Below are 27473 nucleotides of genomic sequence, written 5' to 3' on the forward strand. Positions count from 1 at the left end.
ATTATGAACCTAATTTAGAGGAACATGAATCGACTAATGACACCACCACTTTTAATGAGGACCAATATGCATGCTACCATGATGATGATTATGATGATTATGATGATATGTTAGAAGAACATGAAAATATTGTGGAACATGTTGGTTCAATAACATACGGCTTCTCGCCCTCGACCTTCATGAATATTGTTTTTTCTAATACTCATTGTAATTCATATGATTTTGATATTGACATGGGATTCGTACAATTATTCTGTGAAGATGAGCATGACATAGGAATAGTTGAATCTTCTGTAGACACTAATATGCATGAAAATATATTTGATGTGTCTGATTCTCTACCTAGGTCACATTGTGATATTTCTCCTGATTTGCCGATGCATGAGAATAAATTTGTTGATGATGTTGATGATTCTAAGTGTGAACCTGCCAATGTGATTGATGATTGTGAGCATGATGTGACATGTGTAGATGAGTTAGAAGATTTTGATTTGATTGATAATGATATGCCTATTCTTCTACCTAAGTCACAATCTGATGGCCTTCCACCCAACCTAGATTTGGTTTGTACCAATATTGTAAAACCAATTTTTCTGAAAATTCCTAACCTAGGTTTGGAACTGTGTGCTTCCCAAGTCCTCTTGGACTATTTTGCTTCCAAATATAATACATTTGAGGAACCACAGTTGGAATTAGCATGTTTGCCCGTCCCTAGCACAGTTCATTTCGAGCTAGACCTTTTGCATGATGAACCCCCGAAACTGCGCGATTTTGTTTTCAAAACTATATCTTCTGTAAAATCCAGGTTTGGGGGTAGCTCATTTTGTTTCACAGTTTCACTTGCGTTTCTTTCCTATTATTATTGTGTGAAGCTGTTGAAATGTCTACACTTCGTCTTTTGGGTTGATCCTCAACTCTTTAGATTGTTAGTGTATGGTGAATTTTTTGTATATAACCAGTAGTAAAATTTTAAAAAACCTTTTGTTCCTTTTGTATATATTTTGCTAATCCAATATGATCTCGGCTGAAATATGTTGGATTTTTGCCTTGAATAACGGAGTTTTAATTCTGCTTTCGCCGAAATCGGGTATTCTCTCTCCTTTTACTCTACTCAGCATGTCCCTTTCCATATGTTGCATTTTAATTCTTTCCATATTTTGAAACATTGAGGACAATGTTTAGTTTAGGTTTGGGGGTATAGAGTAGATACCACGATAATTGCTATAATTGAAAACGAACTCCTTCTTCTTTTTGAAAAAATTGAAAAATTCCAAAAAAATTAAAAAATCAAAATTCAAAAAAAAAATTAAAAAATGAAAAAATCATAAAAAATGGAGCTCATTTACCTTGAAATGTTGACTCTTGTGCAAATATGTATTTTTATTAGGAGTCTTAGTCTAGATATTTAGGCACCCTGATTCTAGCACAATTCACATAGTGATAAGAAATTTGCACGCGCACGATCTACCAATACATGTATGGCCTCGATCTTCAAGGTGTTGATAGGAAGTTACGATTGCCAATCACTTTAGAATACTGAACGAAACTTGACTAGCTTGTTCTTTGGTTGGTTGGGATAGAAGGTGGAGGTTACATTAAGAAAACAACCATCGAATTTAACTGGGTGCATCAAAAAGGGCTACCTCTTGCAAAGTGTCATGTAATTTTTGTTTCTTTTGTATGTATCAAAAGTGTTTTCCTTGTCAAAAAAAAAAAAAAAAAAAAAAAAAAAAAAAAAAAAAAAAAAAAAAAAAAAAAAAAAAAAAAAAAAAAAAACGATGTATATATTCAGAAAAAAAATCAAAAAAAAAAAAAAAAAAAAAAAAAAAAAATCAAGTATTTATCAATTCCATCTCTCTTGTTCCAAAAATAAAAGAGATAGTCAATGTAAATAAGAGTCATGTAAAGAGTCTTTTGTTTCTTTGTAATAAGCAAGGAGGGTGTATGCCATTGATGTACAACGCGAGTAATTGTGAAATACCTCCAACTCATTCACAATTCTCGTAAAGTCCGGACAGCTAGCTAGATTTCGACCTCAGTTCTTAGCCTGAGAAACTATCTCTTGGTGATTAGTAGTCATAACTTCAGATCTTTCTTTACACATGTGTAGATACACTTTACACTCTTATCACATGTATTTGTTATCAGTGCTAGGATTGTGCCTTCGATAGCTAGATTGACATCTCCATTTTGCTGTGAGCTTAACTGTTTTGCACATGTCACATTTGATGGAATATGAGCTTATATTTTGTCCTTAGGTTTTGTAGGCACACCTCTGGTAAACCTTCACGAGACTTCAACTCGTCCACTAGGGACACTTAGTGGTTTAAAAGGCTTAGTGCATACGCTAAATGCATTCGAGAGACCAGCGACAGTGGTATAGTTAGGATTTCCTTAGTTTTGTTTTACTTGAGGACAAGTAAAATTCAGGTTTGGGGGTATTTGATGAGTGCCAAATATTGTATATATTATCCTTTTTGTTGGCATTTTAACTCATCTTTTTGCATTAATTCTACATTTTATCCCATATTCTGTATTTTCATTGTTTTCAAGAATAAATATTTTTATTAATTAATTTTGCATTTTTAGGTAATAAATAAAGTTCGGATGAGTCGCGGAGCGAAAAGAGCAGAAAAGTAGTGAAAAGCCGGGAGAAATTACGCAAGGAAGCTGCGAAGAATGGTGCGCACAACCTCATTTTCTACACACAAAAGCGCCTCCGTTCTCAGCCATCAGATCATTTCTCAGAAGCATCCGACGGTCGCTCCTTCATAGATCATCAAAATCTGATGTCCCTACCGAGCACCACAGCGCTGAAATTCCAAGCCTTCAGATTAGATGGTAGTTGAATCCAACGGTCGCTCCTATGCCTGTGCATCAACTCCCGATGATTCCGCCTTACACTACAGCACCTAACCTAATCTAGCACCGTTGACTTCGTTGTGTTCCACATCCAACGGTCGCTACAAACTGCTTCTCTCTTAGCCGTCCGATCTACCTACCATCTCCATATCCAGCGCTCAGCTCGCCAAACATCGAACCAGATGCTCCCGCTTCACACCCTAGCCCACCGAATCCTATTATCCACCCAAACAACCCATCGCCCCAAAACTTCATCTCCTTCACCCGACAGTTGCAGAGCTCTGCAACTCCACCACCTCCCCTCTCTGCCGCTGTCACTTCCGTCACCACCACCAGTTCCATCACTGCCACTACTATCTCTTCGCCGACAACATCCCCAACACCCTAGCCTAGCTATTTTCTTCATCACAACCTCTGAAACCCTAGGTTTTGGGGTGAGTAAATAGCTAGCTAGAAATTAGGGGACAATAGGAGAAGGAAAAGCATCAGAGAAACATCAAGAAGCATGGGTCGAGCAAATTTTGGAGTTTGGAAGCTAAATTTTGGGTAATAATTTAAACCCTAATTGTACTGTTGAGTGAGGACATTTGGGGAAAATGGGTGTAAACCCTAATTTGCTAATTTAGGTATAAATAGAACTGATGTATGAGATGTAAAACTTGTTCTTGGACTAGCCAAGTTTCCACCCAATTTGGGTTAGGTTAATTCCAATGTTAAATTGCACTGTTAGTTTTTGATGCTCCTGTTAACTTTCATTGCCCTGTTAGTTGCATTTTCACTCTTAATTGCATTTGTTGTTATGTTAGTTTGCAATGTTATGTTAGTTTACTCACTGTTAATCACTGTTATGCTCAATGTTAGTTTGCCTTGTTACTCACTGTTACTCACTGTTATGCTGTTTGTCATGTTCTAAACTATCATGCTAGGGACTTGATGAATCTCTAATGTCTTATTGTGTAGTACACTGATCACATTGCTTTAGAAGGTTAAGCAGGTTTAGGAAAAACTTGAACTTAGTTCATCATCACCTCACTTTCACAATGTATGCCAAGTATACTTTGTAGTTAGGTTCATGAGCTGTTGAGAAGCTGCAACTCAAGCTGAATTCATAATCCCTTGACTAGTTGTGCTGTAGAAAGACAATTAGTGCTTTGGAAAGAATACCATAGTTGTGTTTAACTTTCTATAGGAGAATACATAATAAAAGTCAGAGTGAATTCAACCCCTAGTTCCCATCCATAATCAACCTTCCCTGTCATCCATAAATCCATCTTCAACTGTTAGTCTTGTTTCCTTCCACTTGTTTGGTTTACCTGCATTTCTGTTTTGCATTTTCACTGCTTACTTGCTTTCCCTGCTGCATTTCAACTTTCTGCTGCAACTGCTGCTACCTTTCTTGCACTGCTGCTGCCACTCCTTGCCTTGTGCTGCTGTTGCAGTATTGCCTTATTTTCTTGGCCCTGTGCACTGCTTGTGCTGCACTGCTACCTTCTTCTCCTGCAGCCAATCTACTTCTTCTGTTGCTGCTGGCCTTCTGCAGCTGCTGCTTGCTGTGCTCCAAGGCTCACTTCACTCCTGAGCCCAAGTCCACTTCTGTGAAACCAAAGGCTAAAGGCCTAACCAACTCAAGCCCAAAGTTCACTTCCAAAAGCCCAGAACACAATGTGAGCCCAACTGTAAGACCAATACTAAGGCCCATTCCATTAAAGCTCAAAGCCCAGTTTGGGTTAAGGTTGAAGGCCCAATCCAATTCAACTGTGGGCTTATTCAAGAGCCTAAGTTTAAGGCCTAAGCCCATTTGCATTCCAAAGACCAAACTGAGCCCAAGCTCAGTTCCTTTTATTGAGAACAAACCCAATAGTACATTAAGCCCAACACTTCCAAAGGGCTTCTAAGCCCAAAGCAAATCTAGGAACCCAATTAGCTAAGACACATTTCCGAAACACACCCGATCTCTGTGGATCGACCCGTACTTGCACGAGCTACAACTGACGACCGTGCACTTGCGGTATTACTGTAGGCCCCCGTTTTTATTGCGCTTAATTTTATTCACATCTCCGGGCCCACCAAGTTTTTGGCCGGGGATAATTTTTAGACCTTTTAGAAGCCTACCATCTACTTCCACATGTCTGACTGAAAACATTGTACTACTATCGCCCTCGATGACCCCCATATTATAATTGATACACCTAATACTAAGGACAATTGTTCTACCAAAACTCTGAACCAATTTTTCATAAACATGCATCCATCATAAAAACCTTTTACGATTTTGAGTTGGATCGATCCATAATTTCTCAGGAAAACCGTAACTTAGTTTATATTGGCTTGTGTCCAGACCATCAGGCGCATCCTCACTTTTCAGAGGGGTCCTTTAGGTTTTATTCCCCTCTAAATTACACGAAAACCCCTTTATCTACTTTGCAACGAATTTCCTCTTCTGATAGACTTCCACTTTTACCACTCCTGACGGTATTGGCTTAAACCTACAGAAACAAACTAAAATCTCCCAGGTAACGCGCCAGGATGTGACCATTTCAATATCATATAAAAGGACTTCCCGAAGGTTAAATTTTCGGTCCCTGTATTCTACTGAGAATCAGAAACTTAACCTCTTTTTACTCCACTCTTTCTTCAATATATTAGAAGTACTAAAATCACTTTACATGAAAAACGGAGAAGCATTTTTTTTTTAAACAGAGAAGTATTTTTCGTTGCTTTAGTTCCTCCAATCTTCTTATTCTTGAATAGAAGTTTCAGGAAGCTATAGATATGAAGCCCTTAGCTTAGTGATGACCAACAAAGTTTACCGAAATCACATTTTGGATAGAAAAAAATAAGAATAAATAAAACCCTTTTTAAAGTAAAGTGAGAAATAAAGAACTCGAATAGTTAGAAAAATCCTAAACTATTTCATATGGTCTTTAACTTTTGGGGATCTTTTCAAGCTATTTGCAAATGTCAAAGATTCCTGTTGCTTCAATATCTTCCAAAAGCAAGGATTTTCATTTTACAAGACAAGGAAAAACCATAGTAGCCTAAAATCCTACTACCACAACCAAAATCCAATGCACGTGTGTAAATTAAAGGAGAAATACTGATGGTCACATCAATTGAAGCACACTCACAATGATGAAGTTGTTTACAAAGCTTTGCACTTACAATAGTCACTTGTGAGGGGTATCATATTCGTCAAAATTATTTCACGTTCTCACTTATCAAAAATCTAGACTAAGCACAATGGTAAGAACAAGTTCGTTCCACGAGAGGTATTGGTTGTTATTTGGATTCAAAGTCTTACGTAAAAGGGAGATTTTTATGAACTATCAAATGTAAATTAAACTAAATTAAAAGCAAGGAAATAGTAAAATAAATCAATGAGATAAGAATATTGGCTAAGAATTTGGCTTCATTTACAAAACACGTACTTGAATTAATAAGTAGAAACGATATTTAGTCTCTCGTTATCAACAACCCTACCGCTAATTTCTTAAAGTCATCACACTCACATAATGTGGCAAATATGAATTATACCTAGAGAATAACCTATATAAAGCATCGTGCTATCAAGTTTAATACCGCAAGAGCATTAAGATTTGTGAAATAGGATAACCAATGTAATTGGCATACCGGAGTACTCAATTTAAAAAATGTCATAATTCACATGTGAGTACAATAAAATATCACTACAATCCGTAATCAGACTATGCTACTCGTAATCAAGACGTGCCAACGTTTTCATATTAACAACCCAAATTTAGCCCTGGATATGAACATGAGTTCAATCGATTGGCCATTTAACTAAACAAACATCCAACCATACATGAAGACATTTATGGTAAATCATGAACGATAATTATGAGACGAAACTAATTTATTAACCAAGAAATTATTTTATTAACTAATTTTATTTTGTTTTAAAAAAAACTAATTTATTAACCAAGAAACATGATTTGCAAAATCCGACAATCGATATAAACAGGCTTTGCCAATTATCGCCGGATCCGTTGATTTTTTTGTAAGTCACGCGTGATTAAAAGAACTCCAACTCATCATAATATATGTATACTCTCGTGGTCATATCCGTAATGGTAATTACTTTAGACAAATATCAAAATGAAAGGGAAACGATTCCCATGTTCTCTCACCTCTTTTTATATTTATGTTCTACTTGAATATTTGTGTTCTACTTACTATCTTATGTGTATATGATGTAAGATATACTGATGAGTCAATTAATACGTAATGACTTGTAAATTTTTGGATAATTTAAGTTTTCCAACACAAATTTAACTGGTTTTCAGATGTTTTGATATTCTATTAAGGGGTGTATTGGGTTGGGATTTATATGGGTATTTAAAAATCCTAAAAACACTCGGATATTCAATTAGGATTTGTATGAACTAGAAATAACTCGTATCGTAATGACACTATTTTAATCTCATCTAAGACTTATTTTTCGGCCTTTCAATCGCTCCGTGATAGTTCTCTATTTTGTTTCAAGCCAAAATAATGTTCATGCACACATGATAAAACTAGCCATATATATCATCAAAAACCAACAATCGAATCATTGAGTAATAGCATGTGTATACATATGCGTACTACCAACAATATAATCATTCAATTGATAATATATGTATACATATGAGTTCTACCAAATTCATCTTGCCACCACCAAATCTTGTTAATGCATATATGATTTTATTGTAATGTTTTTCACTTCGAACCTCGACAAAATGAGTAGATGTATGGTTAATTATTCTAACCGTTTATGAGTATATATAATGTTTAACATTTAATATTTGAGTTATGAGGTGATCCACTAAATAATTAAAGGTCAATAAATCAAAATTCATAATGAAAGAGGTTACAAATACCACGACCGTAAGATGTCTAATGTTAGGATGAGACTGAGATTGTTGAATCATCTGTTTGTCTCTTAAAATGTTATCTAGCCGTTGGTGGCTCAAAGATCTATGTTTTTTTTAGTATACTAGAGAAAAATCCATGTGAAAAACAAAGAAAATAATAAAATTAAACTAAATTTCTGCGTGAAAACCACTACCAAAACCTTAAAAGCAAGTAGTGATGATTAAATAATTAGAGAGCTTAGTTACTTAGTGTGTAAAGCAAGCTCGTTAAAGGAGACTGGAGAAGCTTCAACTTCTTCTTTCACTGGAAAATGAGTATGCTCTCATAATGGAAGAAGTAAAAACTTATGATAATGGTGCAAATGCACTAAGGAGGAAGATAAGCTGCTTCTTCATAATGTGTTTTTTTTTTCTATGTTACCGGACTTAAGTATATTTAAGGTTGGGAACAACACTTATACGCTTCAGTCGAGGAAGCTTCCGTTCATAGTTTTGCGACAGATGATACTATTAAGTATTGAAAATTTTAAAAATAGATGATCAGTTGCTAATATTCCAAACTCGAACTAAATTGATAAAAAAAAACCCGAGTAACTAACCTGACCGTTCCAACTGATTTATCAACATGCACATGGTTGATGCTTTATAAAGAGTTGAACTATTTTTGCACCTTTACACGGAATGTGTAATATTCCAGAGCTCTGCTCTTACTAATTACTGCACTGTAATTCATAATTCTCACCACATCCAGTATATTTTTTAACAGTTTCTACACAATACATTTTAAAAAATAAAACATTTTTTTCCCTGTTGGTCCATCAAACTAAAAAATTTGAACCTTACGCGATTATAAATATGATATAATATTAGTAATTCTATACATGACATGATGTGAGTTATACTACGTGTTATATGTGATACATGTGTTTCACATTAATCACAAAATATATTTTTTCTTGTCGTTAAATACTAGCAATATGTTCTTCTTCTTCTTTAATAGTATCATCATAATCTTAAACAATATGTTCTTGGTCAGGTAAAGAAAGACCTTCCTTGATTCGATTACGGTGTTAGGATTACATTGAATCCTGAACGCACAATTCGAGTGACCAGTTGTTCTCGCAAATTAATTGGAAAATATCGAATTATTGTCTAAAAGAATCGAAAAACCCTTTGAAATTAGGATACACCATTATTCTATATATTTTTCATTCTCTAATTTTTTGACCCTACTCATTTCGATTTTAAAAAAGAGATTCTATCACTTTTCTCAATCTTTCCTAATCCCAAGCTAAAAGTAGGAGGCCGCCTAAAATGGAAATTGTGAAAACCACATGGAGACCCATTCTACATATTTTCTACATCGTGAAACCCACGGGCGGAAAAGTTCATGGGCGCACCCAATTTTCGTGAGAAAATTTCTCCCAAACCCACAATTTATAAAATTTGGTTTCTTCGTATCTTTTCTTTTTCTTCTTCTTCACGGAAATTTCTTCTTCAATTATTTTTCTTTTCTTCCTCCCAACTGTGACTTACGATCAATAATATTGATAGACAGTATAATCACATGAAGATTGGAAATAATAGATGAATGAAATCGAAAGTTAGGGTTTGAGGTGATGTTATGAGATGAATCGAGATCTTGCTGTTTGTTATTTCCGAAAGATGTATGAATGTTTTTTTTTTAATTAGGTATTATGATTGAGAAGATGGATCCGAGATGTGTTCTGAGATAGAGATGAGGTTTTGTAATTCATTCAATCAAGTAGAACATGAAGAAAAGTTAATTTGAGATTTAGAAAATACATGGAATAATAATAAAGCTTATTTGAGCTTGGATGATGAACAACGAAGAAGAAGAAGAAGAAGAAGAAGAAGATGCTGTTATGAGTGCATAACATGTCATGCAGTCAAAAAATGGATGCATATCACATTAGCCGACATCTTTGTTATTTTGTGTGAAATTGAAAATTGATGCATAATGCATCATGCAGTCGAGAAAATGGATGCATAACCTGATATGCATCCAAAATACGACTGCATAATGCATTATGCATCGAGAAAATTGTTGCATAATCTTTTACGCATCGAGAAAATGGATGCATAATCTTTTATGCATCGAGAAAATGGATGCATAACCTGATATGTATCCTTAAATATTGCTGCATAACCAATTATGCATCAATTTTTTTTTATGTACGAACTAAAATCAACCAAAACAATGGCTACATAACTCGTTATAGAAGTATAACTTTGTTATGCAGTCGAGAAACTGGTTGTATAATGTGTTATGCATCTGTTTTGGAGGCTGCATAATGAATATGTAGTCAGTTTTCGAAAATTTTCCCTAAAACAATGATCTCCTCCGACTTTTTCGTCAAAAACAAAAATTTTATAATGTTGTTTGTACTCGTTGTGTAACTCTCTTAAAAAGATTACCAACGATATAAAATTTGTAAAATTCCAAGGCGCGGATTTTTAGATATGTTATATCCAAGTAGCGTTGCCAATTATACCCCTGAAAAATTAGGCTACATAACTAGTTATGCCTGAAAAAATAGTATGCGTAACGAGTTATGTATTGATTCTTAATAATTTCAGATTATTTTGGGTGTCACGGTATTTAAAATTAATTATGAACCCGACAATAAAAATATTATTTTTTTTGGACCTGCACCTAATTTTCCCAATTTAGAACATCTCCTTGTACATTACAAGCAGGCCCAGTTTATATCCTATCAGGTGGGATTTAGGTTTTCCGGGGACCCGGTAGGGGCGCCCAAGGCGCATTTAGGTTCTTCAGAAATTTGAATCATGAAAATCCGGACTACGGACGGACTTCAAACATCAGCCCTAATGGATGCGGTCCCACTGAAACCCAAGATATTATCTTGTCCCTGTAATCGCAGACAGTCAAGTCTACACCGTCCAGTGAAGGTTCACCTTTTTCCTCATCACACTAATCAATTTGAATAGGGTATCCCAAATTGAGTAAATCACGCCAACAATCAACTGAATTTTAAAATCCTAACTTTGAAAATCTCAAACAGTATTTAATTCACTTTGTGATTTTGGAATTATTAATTTCGGTAGGAGTCGGACTTCAACATTCAAGAGTATGGAACTGCGACTTCTGTCCTTTCCCATCTGGATAACATACCCAAACTCTGTCTTTATTCTCCACGTGGTGGATTCGTCACAAAAATAACCAAACCTACCGTTTAAGCAAACTTCGATTCAAATTTCACGTCACGTCTAACTGATATATGCATTGATGTCGCAAACTTAAACTTATCAGCAACATATTATACGGAACTATGGAAGTTAATAGTTAAAAGTAAAGAACGGATGTAAACAGTTTTGTTGCGTACGTGCATGTTGCCAGTGTTAGTCGTAGATCTTGATTTGTATATGCAAATCCATCCTTATAAAACAAGAAGACAAGAAATAAAAACGCCAAGTAAAGAATATGTACAACAAGTAATTAATATACAAAAGTTACTGGATTAGTACCAAGCACTGGCCATTGGGAAGGTTTGTTTTAAAGGGTGTTAGTCCTCGAGGAAGTTGGGGAGTTGGGTGTAATTGTGTTTTTTCCCGTTAATCGTGGGGGAGTTCGAGAGAGTCTCTCAAAATCCCCGTTAGTCGTGGGGTAGTTCAGAAGAGTTTTCCAAACTCCCTAGAAAACATTCGTTAGTCGTGGGGGAGTTTGAGAAAAGCTCTTGAAATCCCTATTAGTGATAAAACCCTAGGATGCTAGGGAGTTGGTTGTTCTGGAGAGTTGATAGTGTATTTTTGCCTGTACAAAAATCTCTCAAAAGAGTAGAGATTTGGGAGGAAGTTTGGTTGGAGAAAGAAGATGAAACGCTTTAGCTTTTAGGTATGCTTTTTTTCTCATCTTTTTTACCTCTTTGATCTCCATGATTGTTTGTTTTGACTGTTTATAATCTGTTTTATGTACTATTTTGATTGTTTTCTATATCAGTTTTTGGGGTTTATTCTATAAAAATAAAGGATTTATTATATAAACAATCAAAACCCTCGTTTCTTTAAGCTAGTATTATTATGCATCCTCCTTGAACTGCACCTTCTCAGGCCAATTAACTCCATGACTTCAACTAAGCCGCAATCAACTTCCTCCGCAGAACCCAACTCACAACAACACATTTCCAATTTCTATAATCATCAACAATCTCATCGAAACAGCACAATACTTTGTCCAATTCAATACTAGTTTGTGCGACTTTCAATACAATTGCAAGTTCATGTATAACAAGTTGGCTATTTGATTAAATTTGCATCTTTGTCTATTCTATACTATTAGCTAATTCTTTCTTCTCCCGTTATGACTGTACCATGAATGTATCTCCGGAAACACAAATCTACAGTGGATATTATTTGATATGTGAATTAATGTCTAAAATTCATATTGTTTTCGCATATTCTTTTATGAATTTCTTTTCATGGGTGTTGGCAACATCTGTATGATTAGAATGGGGGCGTTAAGTACTTGAAATGTGTTATAACTGTTGGATCAGTTGTGTTATTTATGGAGCAAGGGAGTGCATATTTTCCCCACTGTCTGACATAGTGGTTTAAACGAAAATCCTAAATCCACCTGTTAATGTGCTGTTCACCATTTGACACTTTGAATTCTTTTTCTTTATCTTGCAAATCTAGTTGCTTCATTTACCTATAGGTGTAATATATTCACTAGTTTGTAATGTGAACTTTAATTTAATGAAATGCATTTTTCCATGATTTTATGTACTGCTAGCTCCGTGCCAATAAGGGGCACCGGTTATATCTTGTATACCGAATGGGTGTCACCTGGCAGAGAGAAGAGGAGAATGAAAGTTTTGGTCTAAGTTTGGAAGTAAATACTTGTGGTGAAGGTCAGGTGAAGTGTGGGTTGTATCTAGGTGTGTGGTGAATGACTAAATGGGAGCTTGCGAAGATCAGGTCATGTGCTATGAGTGCAGTTTTTCCTTGGTTATGTGTTGTTGTTAGCCATGGCTCGAGTGCAGTTTTGCACGTCATGTATTACTTGTAAATGAGGATTTGTTGTTTCTTAAAAGAGAATGAGTTAAGAATGAACTCTCTCAAACTCCCCCAAACTCCCTCTAGTAAACTCTCTCAAACTCCCCCAAACTCTTTCAAACTCCCTACGCTCTCTCAAAATCCCCAAAATTTAAAATACACCCAACTCCCCCAACTCACTCGAGGACTAACCCCTATAGTATCGGGAGAAAGATTTATTCTTGAATTAGGGTTTGAAAAAGCATGTTATAGTTAGACAAGTCGACAAAGGTCTCGGCTCCATCAATGCCCTATGAGGTTCTTTATTGTCTTTCTTTCTTTCTTCCTTTTTTTTTTTTTTTTCTTTTCTATTTTCAAACTTTTTCTTTCTTGGACTAGCCTCTTGTTTATATATATAAAAACACACTAAGGCCACTACTCATTTAAGTAAGTATCTTTAAAAGATTGTTTTGTTGGAGTTTTTAGTTTTCAGAGAGAAACACAGAGAATGGAAGCACGAATGATGAGACTTGTGTTTGTTTTAATCATCTTCTTCTCTTCATCAATCTTCATTAACTGCTCAAAAATATCTACACCTTCATTTCTTGATGGTAAGAGTCTTCTTATACGAATAATTATGTTCAAAGAGACTTTTGTGTGAAGATTTTTTCTTCTTCTTCAGAATTTAAATCTAAATTGTTTTCTGTTATGGTTTCTTGTATGTTTGGTTCATTGTGCGAATCTCATTTTTGGAGAGGATTTTACATGTCTTAATTAGTAATTGTTTTTACTCTATTTGGCAAAGCCACATATATACAGTTAAGATATGCAGACTAACATTTTGTGTTTACTGTATTTTTGTTATCATACAGGTCTTGTCCCAAATGGAGATTTTGAGAAATCCCCACACCCTAAACATCTTAACAAGACACTGCTGAAAGGGAAACACTCCCTTCCAGATTGGGAAATCAATGGTTTTGTAGAGTACATATCTGGTGGGTCTCAACCAGGTGGATTTTTCTTTGCGGTGCCAAGAGGGGTCCATGCAATAAGACTTGGAAATGAAGCTTCAATCTCCCAAACATTAGCACTTAAATCTGGATCTTACTATTCTCTCACGTTTGGTGCTACTAGAACCTGTGCACAAGATGAAGTCTTAAAGATTTCAGTAGCTTCTCAATCAGGGACCCTTCCACTTCAGACCCTGTACAGTAGTAATGGTGGTGATACTTATGCTTGGGCGTTTAGAGCTATTTCAAATTTAACTAAGTTTACTTTCCACAACCCTGGAATTCAAGAAGATCCCTCTTGTGGCCCCCTTCTAGATGCTGTTGCTATCAAGCAGATCATACTATCCAGGCCCACTAGAGGTAATGCATCTTTTTTCATCTTTTGATTTGATTTTCTTGCTTTACATAAGGCATCAATGGGTTTCTTTGGTTTCACTCGTCGAAGTAAGCAGTAGATGTCCACACAAAATTAGCTTATGCAAGCCGCTAGTGGTTCTACTTTACCTGGCGCAATAGAGTTCCGATTCAATTATCTGACAATTTTCATCTATTTTGTTGGCAGGTAATATGGTTAAAAATGGTGACTTCGAAAACGGACCTCATGTTTTCGAAAACTTCTCAACAGGAGTTCTTATTCCACCAAAACAGCAAGACTTAATATCTCCTCTCCCTGGTTGGATCATCGAATCACTAAAATCTGTCAAGTACATTGATGCTAAGCACTTTAATGTCCCTACCGGGTCTGCCGCAGTTGAACTTGTTGCAGGAAGAGAAAGTGCAATTGCTCAAGTTCTAAGAACAATTGCGAACAAATTCTATACCTTAACGTTCACTATCGGTGACGCCAAGAATGGGTGTCATGGGTCAATGATGGTTGAAGCTTTCGCTGCTAAAGAAACATTCAAAGTTCCATTTACATCCAACGGAAAGGGAGAATTCAAGACTTCAAGTTTTAAATTTCAAGCCATTTCAAACAGGACGAGGATAACTTTCTATAGCGCTTACTATCACACCAAGTTAAATGATTGTGGTACTCTCTGTGGACCTGTGTTGGACCAAGTTAAGGTTTTATCTGTTTCTTAAAATCAGCAAGTAGTCTTTAACTGAAAATCTCATCACCAAGTAAGAGCTTATAATATTGAGCTTGCTTAAGCATATAGAGTTGGTGAACTCTAATTTGTACTTGTACTTCTATTCCAATTTCCAAATATCTAAAATGTGAAGAAAATGATGTTCTGGTAATTTTGTTTTTATGGCGTACCAGTAAAGTTCCCGTTCAGTGAAATCAGGGAGCTTAATAGCTTATAATCTCTAATACTAGTATCTCTATCTCACTCGACCGTCTTTTCAGTTTACCCCAAAAATTGTATCATATTCTTTTTTGTTTTTGATTTTTGTTACTGGGAAAGCTGATTTGTTTAGGAGAAAAGAAATATAAGGGGGAGCGATGTATAAGGGGAAGTATTCACTGAAATTTTAGTTTTATAAATTATTTATACGGATAATTGGTGTTTGGTACTCCGGTTTAGACCAACACTAGTGCTTGGTCTAATATTTGTCCAAGCTTTGGTATCTGGATTTGATGTGGACCCGTGTGGACCAGGTTAAATCTTCACTTCTGTTTAGTAATTATTAATAAGTTCATATAAAATGTAATTATTTAACTAAATTACAATAATACCCTTTACTCTACTAATATTTACACAATAAACATTCATTTACCCTAATTCTTTCACCTTCTTCTTCTCCTCCTCCAAACCGTCGCCGCAACCACTATCGGAGAGAACAAAACAGTACCAGCAGCTCATCCGCCATTAAAATACAAAACCAGCAATCCAAAAATTTCACTTCGAAGTTTCAATTTCAGATTTAAACAAAAACCCAGTAGATACATCTCTGAACCATATTAATTTCATAAACATCAAACTACCATTTCTCGTCATCGAAATCTCGTCCATCATCAGAATTAAACATCAAACATCTTTTTTTCTTCCATCTTTCCGGTCAAAATCACTGAACCATATTAACTCAAGTTCGAGCACCATTAATGGGGAAGAAACAAACAGTAGCAGTTGCAGATTTTTTTTTTTTAATAACCAGTTCAATCTCCACCGTACCCTTGTTCTAAATCATAAATCTCCACCATATCCTTTTGAAACCCAAATTAGATTGTAACTCTGCAGTAAGAAAATCATTTCTTTTTCTTTCATCAAATCCAATTGAAACCCTAATAAAATCCCAAAAAAAATTCTCACTCAACCCATAATTAAACCCCGTTGAATCAATTATATTGTGAAGCAATTGAAACCCTAAATCCCGATTGAAATTCCAACTCAATCCCATAATTGATCCCCTGTTGAATCGTTTCTTATTTGGATTTCACACCTGAAACTGAGAGAGGAAAAAATGGAAGCTTCTCTGTCTGAAATTGACGAACGCAGTGAAGAGGAAGGATGCCTTCGATCTGTATAAAGAAAAAGATGCTTTGTTGCTGTAAACTGAAGAATCAATGGGGAGGTTAGGGTTTGATGTGAGTTGCAGTGATGAACAGGATGAATACGGAGATTAAGTCGGGTATGGAGGCGGAGGAAATTTAGTAGTATCAGGTTCATTGTCTCTTGCATCTGAGCCGTCGATTATTTCTTTTTCTCTTGACCGTTGGATCTCTGAGCTCCTTCAGGCCAGACTTGTAAATTCATTATTTTCACTGTTTTTTTTATTTTACAAATTAATTGAAGTCAAGTCATAAACAGTCCACATTAGTCAACGTCTGGTCCAGGTACCAAGCCCTAACGTTGGATAAATATTAGACCAAAAACTAGTGTTGGTCTAAACCTGAATACCAAACACCAATTATCTCTTATTTATATGACCAAATTAACCTCTAGCGAACGTCCCATCTGATAACATCTCAACGAATCTCCACTATCATCACCATCACCCAGCTGCCCATCCATCATCGGAGAAATCTTTTTTGAGAATGTTTCAAAATCGATGGCATACAGTTCTTGAGAATCAATAACTTCAAAATTTCAATTAATTAAATTCAGAAACCTGCCTAAAAATTCCATCGATAGGAGAAGCAGATTCTTTTATTTCTTCCTATTTGTTTCAACTTAAAGGAAATTCAGATAAGGCTGCTGATGTAAGTAATTCTTTAGCATCTTTGACAACGTTCAATTGATGGTTTTTTAACTTACATAACCACTGTTTCTTTATCAACTAATATTTTTAGTCACTGAAGTATAAGAAAATTTGCACATCATATGTTGCACTATTTAATTAATCACAAAATTGGTTAAAAAGACCAAAATCAATAATTTTTGGGTGAAATGGACAGTTAGATTTTGATACTGTTTAAATGGACAAAAATGTAAAAATATGAAGGATGTAACCAGTTTCATCGTGCCCATTTTCAAATATTTTTTTCTTATTTTTAATTTACACAGGATGTATCCAGTTTCATCCTTGCTATTTTTTAAGATTAAGCTAGGACTTACTGGTTTTTTTTTTGCCATTTCATCCAATCTATTTTTTACTCGTCCATTTAAACCGTGATTTAAAAATATTTGGACAAATGACCCATTTTTCGTTAATTAATCTAAATCATATACTGTATTGTCGTAGACTACGATGAATTAGTATTGCAGTTCAGTTGTTGTTGGGTGCATTTATTTCCCATTAAAGGAGCCTAAGAATAAGAATGCTGCTTTTGAGTTGCTCGCTGTTTGGTCAGAACAATGTGCTCTATATATGAAGAATAGGAAATGAAGACTCCTAATTGAGCTGGGAGTCCATGGTACTGATGGGAGTCCATTTTTCATAGCTCAGAACGTATTAGGGGAAGATCTAGTCTATATCCTCCAAGGATATGATTACTCAAATGAATTGTACGGTCCTTTATAATTTACCAAAAAATTAGATGGGTGCAATCGAAAAATGTAAGCAACATACTTTAGATATATTTATCAAACATGGAGTTCGATTAAGAATGTAAGAGTGAGACTGTGTAAGAGAGTATGAAACACAATGCATTGTCGACTAGGTCGTCGTATACACGAATATAGAATTAGAAGGTGAGGACATAATGGTAAACTTTAATATTTTGTTAAGGGGAAAGACAAATTTTTACTCTTCCTCTCAAATGACCCAAAGTCAAAAAGACACATATCATAGTCAAATAATTTTAGCTTTCCCCCTAAACAAATCAACTTTCCCTATAACAATTTTTTTTTCTTTTGATGACGAAAAAAGGGCAAACTATGTTAAAAAAGAAGAGGTCACAAGGGAGTGATGGACTTACAAGAAAGGGAAAAAGATACAAGTAATCAGCAATTGCCAATCACTGCATCCTAATTACAAATTAACGTACTCATCAAAAATCTTACTCCCTCCGTTCCTTTTTAATAGTCTGGTTTTGTTTTTAGAGAAATTTAAGAAAATTAAGAGAACTAATCATTGAAAGTGGTCCTCATGACACTTGTCAATAAAAGAAGTGAAGTGAAATGGTCCACATGACACTTGTCATTAAAAAAAGTTAAGAGAAAAGTGGTCCCAGAAAATTAAAGTAACATTTGACTTTCCCAATTAGAAAACCAACCTATTTTTTTGAAACATTTATTTATAGAAACCAGCCTATTAAAAAGGAACGGAGGGAGTAGTAGGCAGTTGCCCATTAAAAAGAGTACATTTTACAGAGACTATGAATTCATTCACATTTCTTTTCCTATTCTCGATACACCTTGCATTTTTTTCGCACCAGGTTGTCCACCATATGGCAAAAGGTGTAAGATCCCACAACTTCTTCTTCATAACCATAATTTTTTTTTTTTTTGATAAAACTCTTCTTCTTCATTGATAATTCAAAGTTAAGGTTACAAAGAGTTCAAGTACATCTGAGTTTAAGAACCATGGAGAAATACCATACACCACTAGTACAACATCAAGTGTCCTAATAAGAAGAAAGAACACCCAAAAAAGACTAGCCACATGTATGAGTAGAGAACCGATTGAATCGGAAGAGAAATGGTATTCAGATCAAAAGTCCACCATACTCTTCTTGTTAAAAATAATTCCAGACTTTAGATATTTCACAACAATGAAAGAAAAGATGCATATTAGTCTCTTGTTCAGTACTACAGAAAAGGCATATGTCTATATTGCCCTTTGCGTCAAAAAAATAAGCATTTGTCTATATTTGATTTTCCCGACTTGAATAGAAAGTCTAAAATAAGAGCCCTTTATAACACAAAACCCGTACGAGAAAGGATACTTTTAATGGAACTCGAGGATTCCATTACTGTTTGTGGGGGAAAACGAGATGACCATCAACATCCAAAGATTCATAGCAGTTAGCAACGTTGAAATCACCTTGTGCATCCCACTTTCTAGTATCATCCAAATCTGAATCCTCCACAATACCTGTCGGGTTTTCCAGAGTATGTAGCAGGCGAACCACTTCACCCAATTCATTCTCATTTAAGTTCCTTTTGAAATCTAAATCCCATGCGAAAACAGAAGAAGTACATTCCCTGACTATGGCAGATTTATTTTTAGGCAGATTATAAAGAGCTGGAAATGAAAGTTGCAAAAAGTTATCTCCAAACCATTTGTCTTCCCAAAAAAGAATACTATCAACAGTATTCAAATGAAATCTAGTATTTTAAATAATATGGTCTCTAGATTTCAAAATACCCGTCGAAAAACGGTGACCCATAGATTTAGAAGTAGAGTTAGGAACAAAAGAATTAGGATTACCTCCAACATTTTGAAACACTGTCCGCCTCCAAAACGCTATCTTCTCAGCTCCGTATCTCCAAATCCACTTGCAATGCAGCGCTTTATTGACAAGCTTCAATTTTTTAATACCAATAACCCTCTTTTCTTTAGTAGATTAACTCTGATCTGATTAACCCAACTCCTTATCTTTGAAGTAGCCGACGTGTCCTAAAGAAAGTCTCTAATAATTCTCTATATTTCTTTCACAACCGAGATCAGTATTTGGTGTTTATTATAGTCGGACATTGTTTTTTGTTTTCCTATTGAGGATCATTGGACGGTAGGAACTTTTTTCCGCTGACCGTTATTGAGGATCATTGGAAGGTAGAAACTTTTTTCCGATGATCATGAATTGTAAAAGTGATAGACATTCATTGTGGATGCCCAATTTCCATTGCAAATTGTATGCTTTAGGAGGATCACAAATTCATAGGAACCCATTGTGGAATGCCCTGGCCTAATGTAACTAGAAACTCGTAATAAAAGAGATACCAGATCCCACTATACTACTCTACGAATGTAGTCGGTTGTGGTCCTCTTGTACTAACAGGGTGTTAGTCCTCAAGGGAGTTGGGAGAGTTGGGTGTAGTTGGGTTTTTTCCCGTTAGTCGTGGGGGAGTTCGAGGGAGTCTCTCAAAATCCCCGTTAGTCATGGGAGAGTTTATAAGAGTTTCCCAAACTCCCTAGAAAACCCTGTTAGTCGTGGGGGAGTTTGAAAGAATCTTCTAAACTCCTGTTAGTGGTAAAAATTAGAATGTTATGGAGTTGTTTTTTTTGAGGGAGTTCTGGGGAGTTCTAGGGAGTTTATAGTGTATTTTTGCCTCACTCCAAATCTCTCAAAAAAGTAGAGATTTTGGGAGAGTCTCTCAAACTCCCTACACTCAAAACACCAAACTCTCTCAAACTCCCTATACTCTCTTACACTCCCTCAAAATCCCCAAGATTCAAAATACATTAAACTCCCTCCAACTCACTCGTGAACTAACCCCCTGTAAGTCTTCGTTGGTCTTTGTGAATATATATTCTACTTAATCGGGTAACTGAGATGAGCTTTAACAATCAATCCACAAATGAAAATGAAATTGCTATTTTTAAATCATTGGAATGTTTCGGAAACTTCCCAGCGTACATCAAAAGAAACTGATGTACCAATGGATAATCTTCTACTTGCTCAAAAGATATTCGGAAAATGAGTCATTTGTCCAAATATTTTTAAATCACGGTTCAAATGGACGAGTAAAAAATAGTTTGGGTGAAATGGCCAAAAAAGAAATAGTAAGGTTTCATCCTTGCTTAAATTTAAAAAACAGCAAGGATGAAACTGGATACATCCTTTGTAAATTAAAAATAAGAAAAAATATTGGAAAATGGGCACGATGAAACTGGTACATCCTGCCTATTTTTATATTTTTGTCCATTTAAACAGTATCAAAATCTAACTGTCCATTTCACTCAGAAATTGTTGATTTTGATATTTTTAACCAATTTTGTGAAAGATATTATACGGAAGCCAACGTTTGAGTGGAATACGAGAGGATGGGAGCAGGCATCAAATGAAGCCAAATGAAGTGCGCTACTCCGCTTTATAAGCCCACTTTTTGAAGTTAAGGTCTTTCTTTTACTGTCCACAAGAAAAGATGTCATATCCTTTTCTATTTGGAGGAGCACACCGGCTGATACTAAAGGTGCCTCAACACCACTTGACCTGACTACATGACTACGACACAGTGACGTGGCAATCATGGTGGTAACGTGAGAATAGTGACGGAGGTGATGTTAACATTGACCGCGGCAGTGGTTTGCTCTGCTGGTGATGAAATGGCAATGATGGTTGTGCGGATGATCTTGAGGTGGTATAGTGGTAGCTATGAGCTTAGATCGACTGTAATCGTGAAGCTTGAGTCTGTGAGCAGTCAAGGTGAATCAGTCGTCGATTTTCTTAAAGATGATCATAACGGTGTCTGAAATTAACTGAAGAAACTCCTACGCCAAGTATCTTGACGACCAAATTTGGTGGTGAATGTACTCATATTTTCCATGTGGCTAGAAAAGGATCTAGAGGATCCTTTTGAGCCCTCAGAATCAGAGAGTAACAATCCAGTAAAGAAAAAAGGGCAACAAGAGTTATGCTTTTTTCGCTTTAGTTCCTCTAACGCAGGCCATGCAAACCTAGTGTATGAGCTTTTTCCATTTCAAACTATGTCTAATCCACCGTGCACTTTATAACCTAAAAACTGTGTGGTGAAAATATGCACTTTGGCTTCCAATGTATTAGCTGTTGCAAAAAAGTTGGCGACTTTTTCTCGCGTGGCATATTACTTCAAAGGAAATGACATACTCACTTAAGATTACAAGACGACCAGAAAGATTGATAGTTCTCGACGGTAGATCCTAAGGTGGCTGGTTTATTTTAGAAAACATCATATTTAATTTCATATTGGAATTTTTTGTTCGAAGAGGGGATCCTTATTCTCATATTATCTTACATTTTGGATATTATTTTGGTATAACACCTAAACTGTAACAGATGTGAAGATATCCTTATTCTTACATTATCTTATATTTTGGACGTTATTTTTTGGTATGAAACCTAAACTGTAACGGATACGAAGATAATATTTTAAGGATATGTTCTTGTTACAAAGTTTTGCCTACCTACCAAAGTAACATATTGTGAGACTATAGCACCATCATTCGTTGTTCTGGATTTTCAACCCTTGAAATTAAAATTGGTAGATGGTGAGTTCTAGTATTTCGAAACCCACTCTTTTTTGTAACTATGCAGAGCTTTGTAGGAGGAATATATCCTCAAAACATTAGTTTCAAGTCCGTTCCCATTTAGGTTTTATATACAAAAAAAAAGTGTCGGAAGTGTGAGATAGTGTGAGTGGATCTTCCCTACGGTTTAAATAGCAACAGATCTATATTCTATCTTAATACGTGTTACCTTAATCTAATCCTTTTATATGTAAAGGAGGAGGATCCACTCACAGCGTTATTCTCACACTACCACACATTTTGGACACATTTTTTTTCTCCAATAAAAACTAAATAGTAACGGATCTAAAGTTAATAATTTGAGAATATACTCCTATGATAAAGCTTTAGATACCTACCACAAAAGAGTGCGTTCAGAAATACTAAACCTCACTATCTACCAATTTTAATTTCAATAGTTGAAAATCCGTTGATAATAGTAGATGGTGGTTTATACGTCTCAGATTATGCTCATTTTTAGTAAGAATGTAGAGCTCTATAAGAGGAACATATCCCAAATATATTATCTCCAAATCGGTTACCGAATAATTTTTATAATAAAAACTAGCGTCTAAAGTATGAGAACAACAATGCGAGTGAACCCACCCTCATATGTAAATGTAAATGTACATGGATATTTTATTTTGGTAATTTCCATTGTTATTGTTATAATAAACAAACCAAGATTACATAGACACTAAATACATCAAAAGCTGAATCGTGATACAAAAAAGAAGAAGAAGAAGAGATCGACGATTAAATCAGAAAAAAAAGATTATGTTAGAATTATATTATATACATCCACTTCCTACAAAAGCCCACTTTTTTGTTAAAGGTATTTTGAACGTTTGGAACACGTTCTGATGTTTTTAAAATTGGATTACTTGACACCAACAATGCAAGCCGTGGAATAATAACTTCAAAACGTAGAATATTAACCAAAAGGAAAACCAAATTAAGTAATACGAAAAATACCGTAGCAACCCAGAATAGCAGAAAAATCAATAAAATCTCCTTCTTTAGCAACCCACAAATGTGTCTCCTAACAAAGTTGATTTTTAATCCTGTAAAAATGAAACTCAAAACAAAAGAGAAGTAATCTTAATCATATGATGATGATATAACATATTCACTATTGGTATCTACAAAGCTTAAGGCATCATTTGCATATTGAAGATGAGTGAATAAGGTTTCATTAGGAGAAACCTGAAACCACGTGGTGAGCCTTTTGTTGGGCAATTTTAATCATTTGAGTTAAAACTTCACTAATAACCAAAAAAGATGACAACAAATCACCTTGTCGAATGCCTCTCTTACTTTTGAAATAACATTTAAAATTACCATTATCAGCACAGAAAAACCTAAATTACTTAATAGAACACTGAATCCACATTCTCTGTCAAACTCAAAAGTTTATCTTATCCAAAGCTTCATCAATAAAGTTTCAATTAAAATTATCGAAAGGCTTTATAAATTAAACTTTGCATAGCAATACCTAACTTACCACTTACTCGTCTCGAGTCAATAAACCCATTAGCTATTTGCACGTCACTAAAAGTCTAACATTTCTTAACAAAAGAAGATTGTTGAGGAAATATGTATTTAAGATGTATAACTTATGATAGGATTTCAACTCTTCAATTATTTTTTTTTAATGAACTTGAGATGTTTTTCACTCTTTTTGATAATTTTAAATATCTATTTAGCATGTATGTATTTTCTGTTTTAGATCTAGTAAGCCCTTGCAACTGTATCATGTCTTAACTGTGTACCATGTCCATGTCCCTGCAACCTCTGATGAGGATGTTGTTAAATGCTCGAAAATAACTACCCATTGTGTTTGTGTTTTTCATCACTATTGTTGTAAATAACCAGTGCAATGGATGCTTATTATGCATCTTAGCAACAAAACGTTAATCACAAGATTATCGTGATGTAACCTTCATTACAGAATATGATGTAATCTAGTGCAATTTTATTTTTGTAAGGATTAATACGACCAATAGATTGTCACATGGCATGGCGGTGGGTCACAGACATGTGCTTAGATATGGGTTCATATATGAGGTGGAGGTTAGATACTAATTTTTCAAGTTGGTGGGTGTGGGCCGTAAATATAACACAATCAAATATATGTTTGTGATGAAAAGAATCAGCCACGTAAGAGAAAGATCAAAAAAGATTTATGTACATAAAATCAATTCCATGGCTCTCATTGATTTCCCTTTTTCTTTTAGAATCAATTTTTTTGTTATATAATCTCTCTATCCAAAAACCATTCTCTACTCTATTCTCATCGTATCTTTCTCTCAACTCTCAACTCCTAACTCTCAAGTCTCTTACCTCATAAATCCTTTGTTCTCATAATAATTATGGATTATGCTATGTATGATCAACAAAGTATTCAACAATTTCTTCTTTACTTAGCAAAAGATGAAACAAATGAATTAGTCTATCAACCTACAAATAATAATTGGCAACTGTTTACACCATCACCACCACCACCTCCAGCTCCTGCTACAACCAGATTTATCCCAAAGGTCTTACATTACAATTTTATTGTTTACTTATACACTCTTATTCCATTCGGTTCAACATCAGAAACATGATATTCTTGGCGCAGTTTCTATTACATCATACCATATTAGTTTCATATTTTAAGTTAACTTATTTTTTTAGTCAACTACGCTTCAAAGTTTTAAAAATATTCCTCTTACAATGTAAAGATAAATTTTATCTCTCTATGTTGTTGTCCTAAGTGTAACAAAATGAGTTTGCGAGAGAATAATATTTTAATTGTAGGTTTCGGAAATGCAAGGGCTTGCTTAGTTATTTCAAACAATAAATTTGAGTTTCTAACTTTTTTAAGAAAAAAGTCAACTACAACTGATCATAGTTAAAATATATGGCTAAAAAGTTATTATATAGTTGTTGTTGTTAAAGAAATTGGGGAGGAAAAAGTTGGAAAGAAATGTCGTTGAAAATAAAGTTTCGTTATTTAAATGTGGAAGAAAGGATTCATCTTTAAATGCATATGAAAGCATTACAAAAAGAAGAATAAATTGTGCCAAAAAGGAAAAAACAAAAGAGTAGTAAATCCTCGTGCTTCAAGTAGTCAAGATAGGCCGAGCTATTTGATCTAGTTGTGGGTTATTTTTTATTTGTTTGTTGGAGTTATCTTTCGTTTGTTTGTTGTTTCTGTATTTGATAATCCTAATGTATCCTCATAAAACTCTCTTGATATGTCTACTTTCTTATATGTGATGCTTATTAGAAAAGTTTATTAATCATCCCGAGCAAAATTTTAAAAATTAAATTGTAAAAAATTGAGCATGTTAGTTACTAGTGATTAAATCGAAATATCGCAAATTGGTCTACAAGAGTTTGTGTATCAAAAAAAACATTTGCCTCCTAATTTTATTGTTTAGTCATGAAAATATCCGATGACAGAATCAATGGTGGCAAGGTGCTTCAGCCACTCCCAAAATTCTAAAACCTGTTAAAGGGTTGTTTTTCAATAATTTCTAGAAAAGAAATACGTAAATCTCCAGGAAAATTTAGCATATAGTCCGATCCTACGTAGTTTAATATTAAGGGTGAAATAGGAGGAAAATGATCAAACAATTCCACGACTGTGTCTCGATACAAATCCGTTTCGGAATTTGTAAACTGCATGTTTTGGATTAGACGCAATAGACAATATTGCATACAAAGGCTTCCGGTAGCTGGTAACTAGTATGGCCATCAAGGCAATGACGTGGTTAACGTTGCTTTTGGTCAATGTTTTGGACCACCTAAAATCCGTTCCAAATTTGTTTTTATCTGGTGCAAACATTTCTGCAGATGTGCATTGTGCAGTCCCTTAAGATCACTTTCTTTGGCTATTTGGTGCTGGAGCCGTGTTTCCATGGCAAACATGTTCCCCAGCAAATTTAAGTCTCCATTTCTTCCTGAGATCTGATAGAAATTTTCTCTTCTGGTTTCATCAATTTTGGGGTGGCTTGTAACATTTTGTTTCTCTTCTTTTTCTTGATTAGAAGTATCATTTTTCCTTCTTCTTTTAGACTTGTTAATCCTAGTGATTATTTCGGGACTCCATGAAATTCAAATATACAGAATTATCGTTTCTTAAAATTGCATTTCATCATACTATAAGACTCATTTATAGCTCTGATATCCAAGCAGTACTGCTGCATCCATGTGAAACATATGCACTGCATCCAAACAAACACGCCCTTGTTTATTTTTATGTTCGGCCTATAGCAACTAGTGTGCATTGAATGTTCACAAAACAAGAACCACAGATCACTTCTCATCTACACGTTTAGAAGACAATCTTGCTTAGAACAGTGAAAAAAATGAAATAGAAGGTCACAGCAAAAATTTGCTCTCTTTAATAGATTTTATGTCGGCTTTTATTTGAAAGGTGCCACTGCCATTGCCCATGTTTCCGAAAGATCCAAACTTTAGAACTCAAATCTCTTCCAAAATAAAGTGGATTATATGTATAGTTCGATTAAACATAAAATTTGACTTTATTAATAACGTTGATGTAGGTGCCATTTTTCGGTGGGATGTTAACAGAGTCCTTTGAAGACGTCAAAGATTTCAGCAGCATTATCACTACTCGTATTCGATCCATTGCTGCTGCTGCTCGAAAAGCCAAGGTCCTGAGATACAAAGAGAAGAAGAAAAGAAGAAACTTCATGAAGAAAATTAGGTATCCATCAAGGAAAGCATATGCCGAGATAAGACCTAGAATTAGAGGGCGGTTTATTAAAGTTCCGACTCCGAATCACCCCATTGTTAATCACACCGAACTTTCAAGTTGACGGTTGTACATATACCAAGACTTAGGATGGTGTTATTGTAATGGTTGTGACATATAAACTTACTTTGCGTTGTGACATGTAACTGGCAAGTTCCAGAGGTGTTACCACTTGTTCTTCTTTGGTTTAATAATATAGAGTCGGTCTGCTCTAATTTGTAGTTAGTTGTACTATCCGTTCCAAATATCTAAAATGCGAAGAAAGTGAAGTTTCGGCCATTTTGTTTCTATGGCGTTTCATTAAAGCTCCCATTCAGGGAAATTAGGGACACTCATAATCTCTAATACTATCTCACTCGTCCTTCAAGTCTTCGTTGGTCTTTGTGAATATATTCTACTTAATCG

The 27473-nt window shown here is 35.0% G+C and overlaps 2 protein-coding genes across 2 annotated transcripts; both read left to right on the forward strand.

Annotated features, from left to right (window-relative positions):
- The first annotated feature begins 13189 nt into the window (after positions 1–13189).
- On the forward strand, positions 13190–15007 carry LOC113297202. The gene is made up of 3 exons (XM_026545622.1): positions 13190–13366; positions 13628–14125; positions 14328–15007. The coding sequence occupies exons 1-3, from the start codon at positions 13264–13266 to the stop codon at positions 14846–14848; spliced, it is 1122 nt and encodes a 373-aa protein (XP_026401407.1). The 5' UTR covers positions 13190–13263; the 3' UTR covers positions 14849–15007.
- A 9598-nt stretch (positions 15008–24605) lies between these two features.
- On the forward strand, positions 24606–27213 carry LOC113292885 (zinc finger protein CONSTANS-like). Its single transcript, XM_026541707.1, has 2 exons — positions 24606–24840; positions 26857–27213. Exons 1-2 carry the CDS (start codon positions 24673–24675, stop codon positions 27130–27132), a joined length of 444 nt encoding a protein of 147 aa, XP_026397492.1. The 5' UTR covers positions 24606–24672; the 3' UTR covers positions 27133–27213.
- Positions 27214–27473: the final 260 nt, after the last annotated feature.

This window comes from Papaver somniferum, chromosome 7 (assembly GCF_003573695.1).
Source record: "Papaver somniferum cultivar HN1 chromosome 7, ASM357369v1, whole genome shotgun sequence".
Classification (NCBI taxonomy): Eukaryota; Viridiplantae; Streptophyta; class Magnoliopsida; order Ranunculales; family Papaveraceae; genus Papaver; species Papaver somniferum.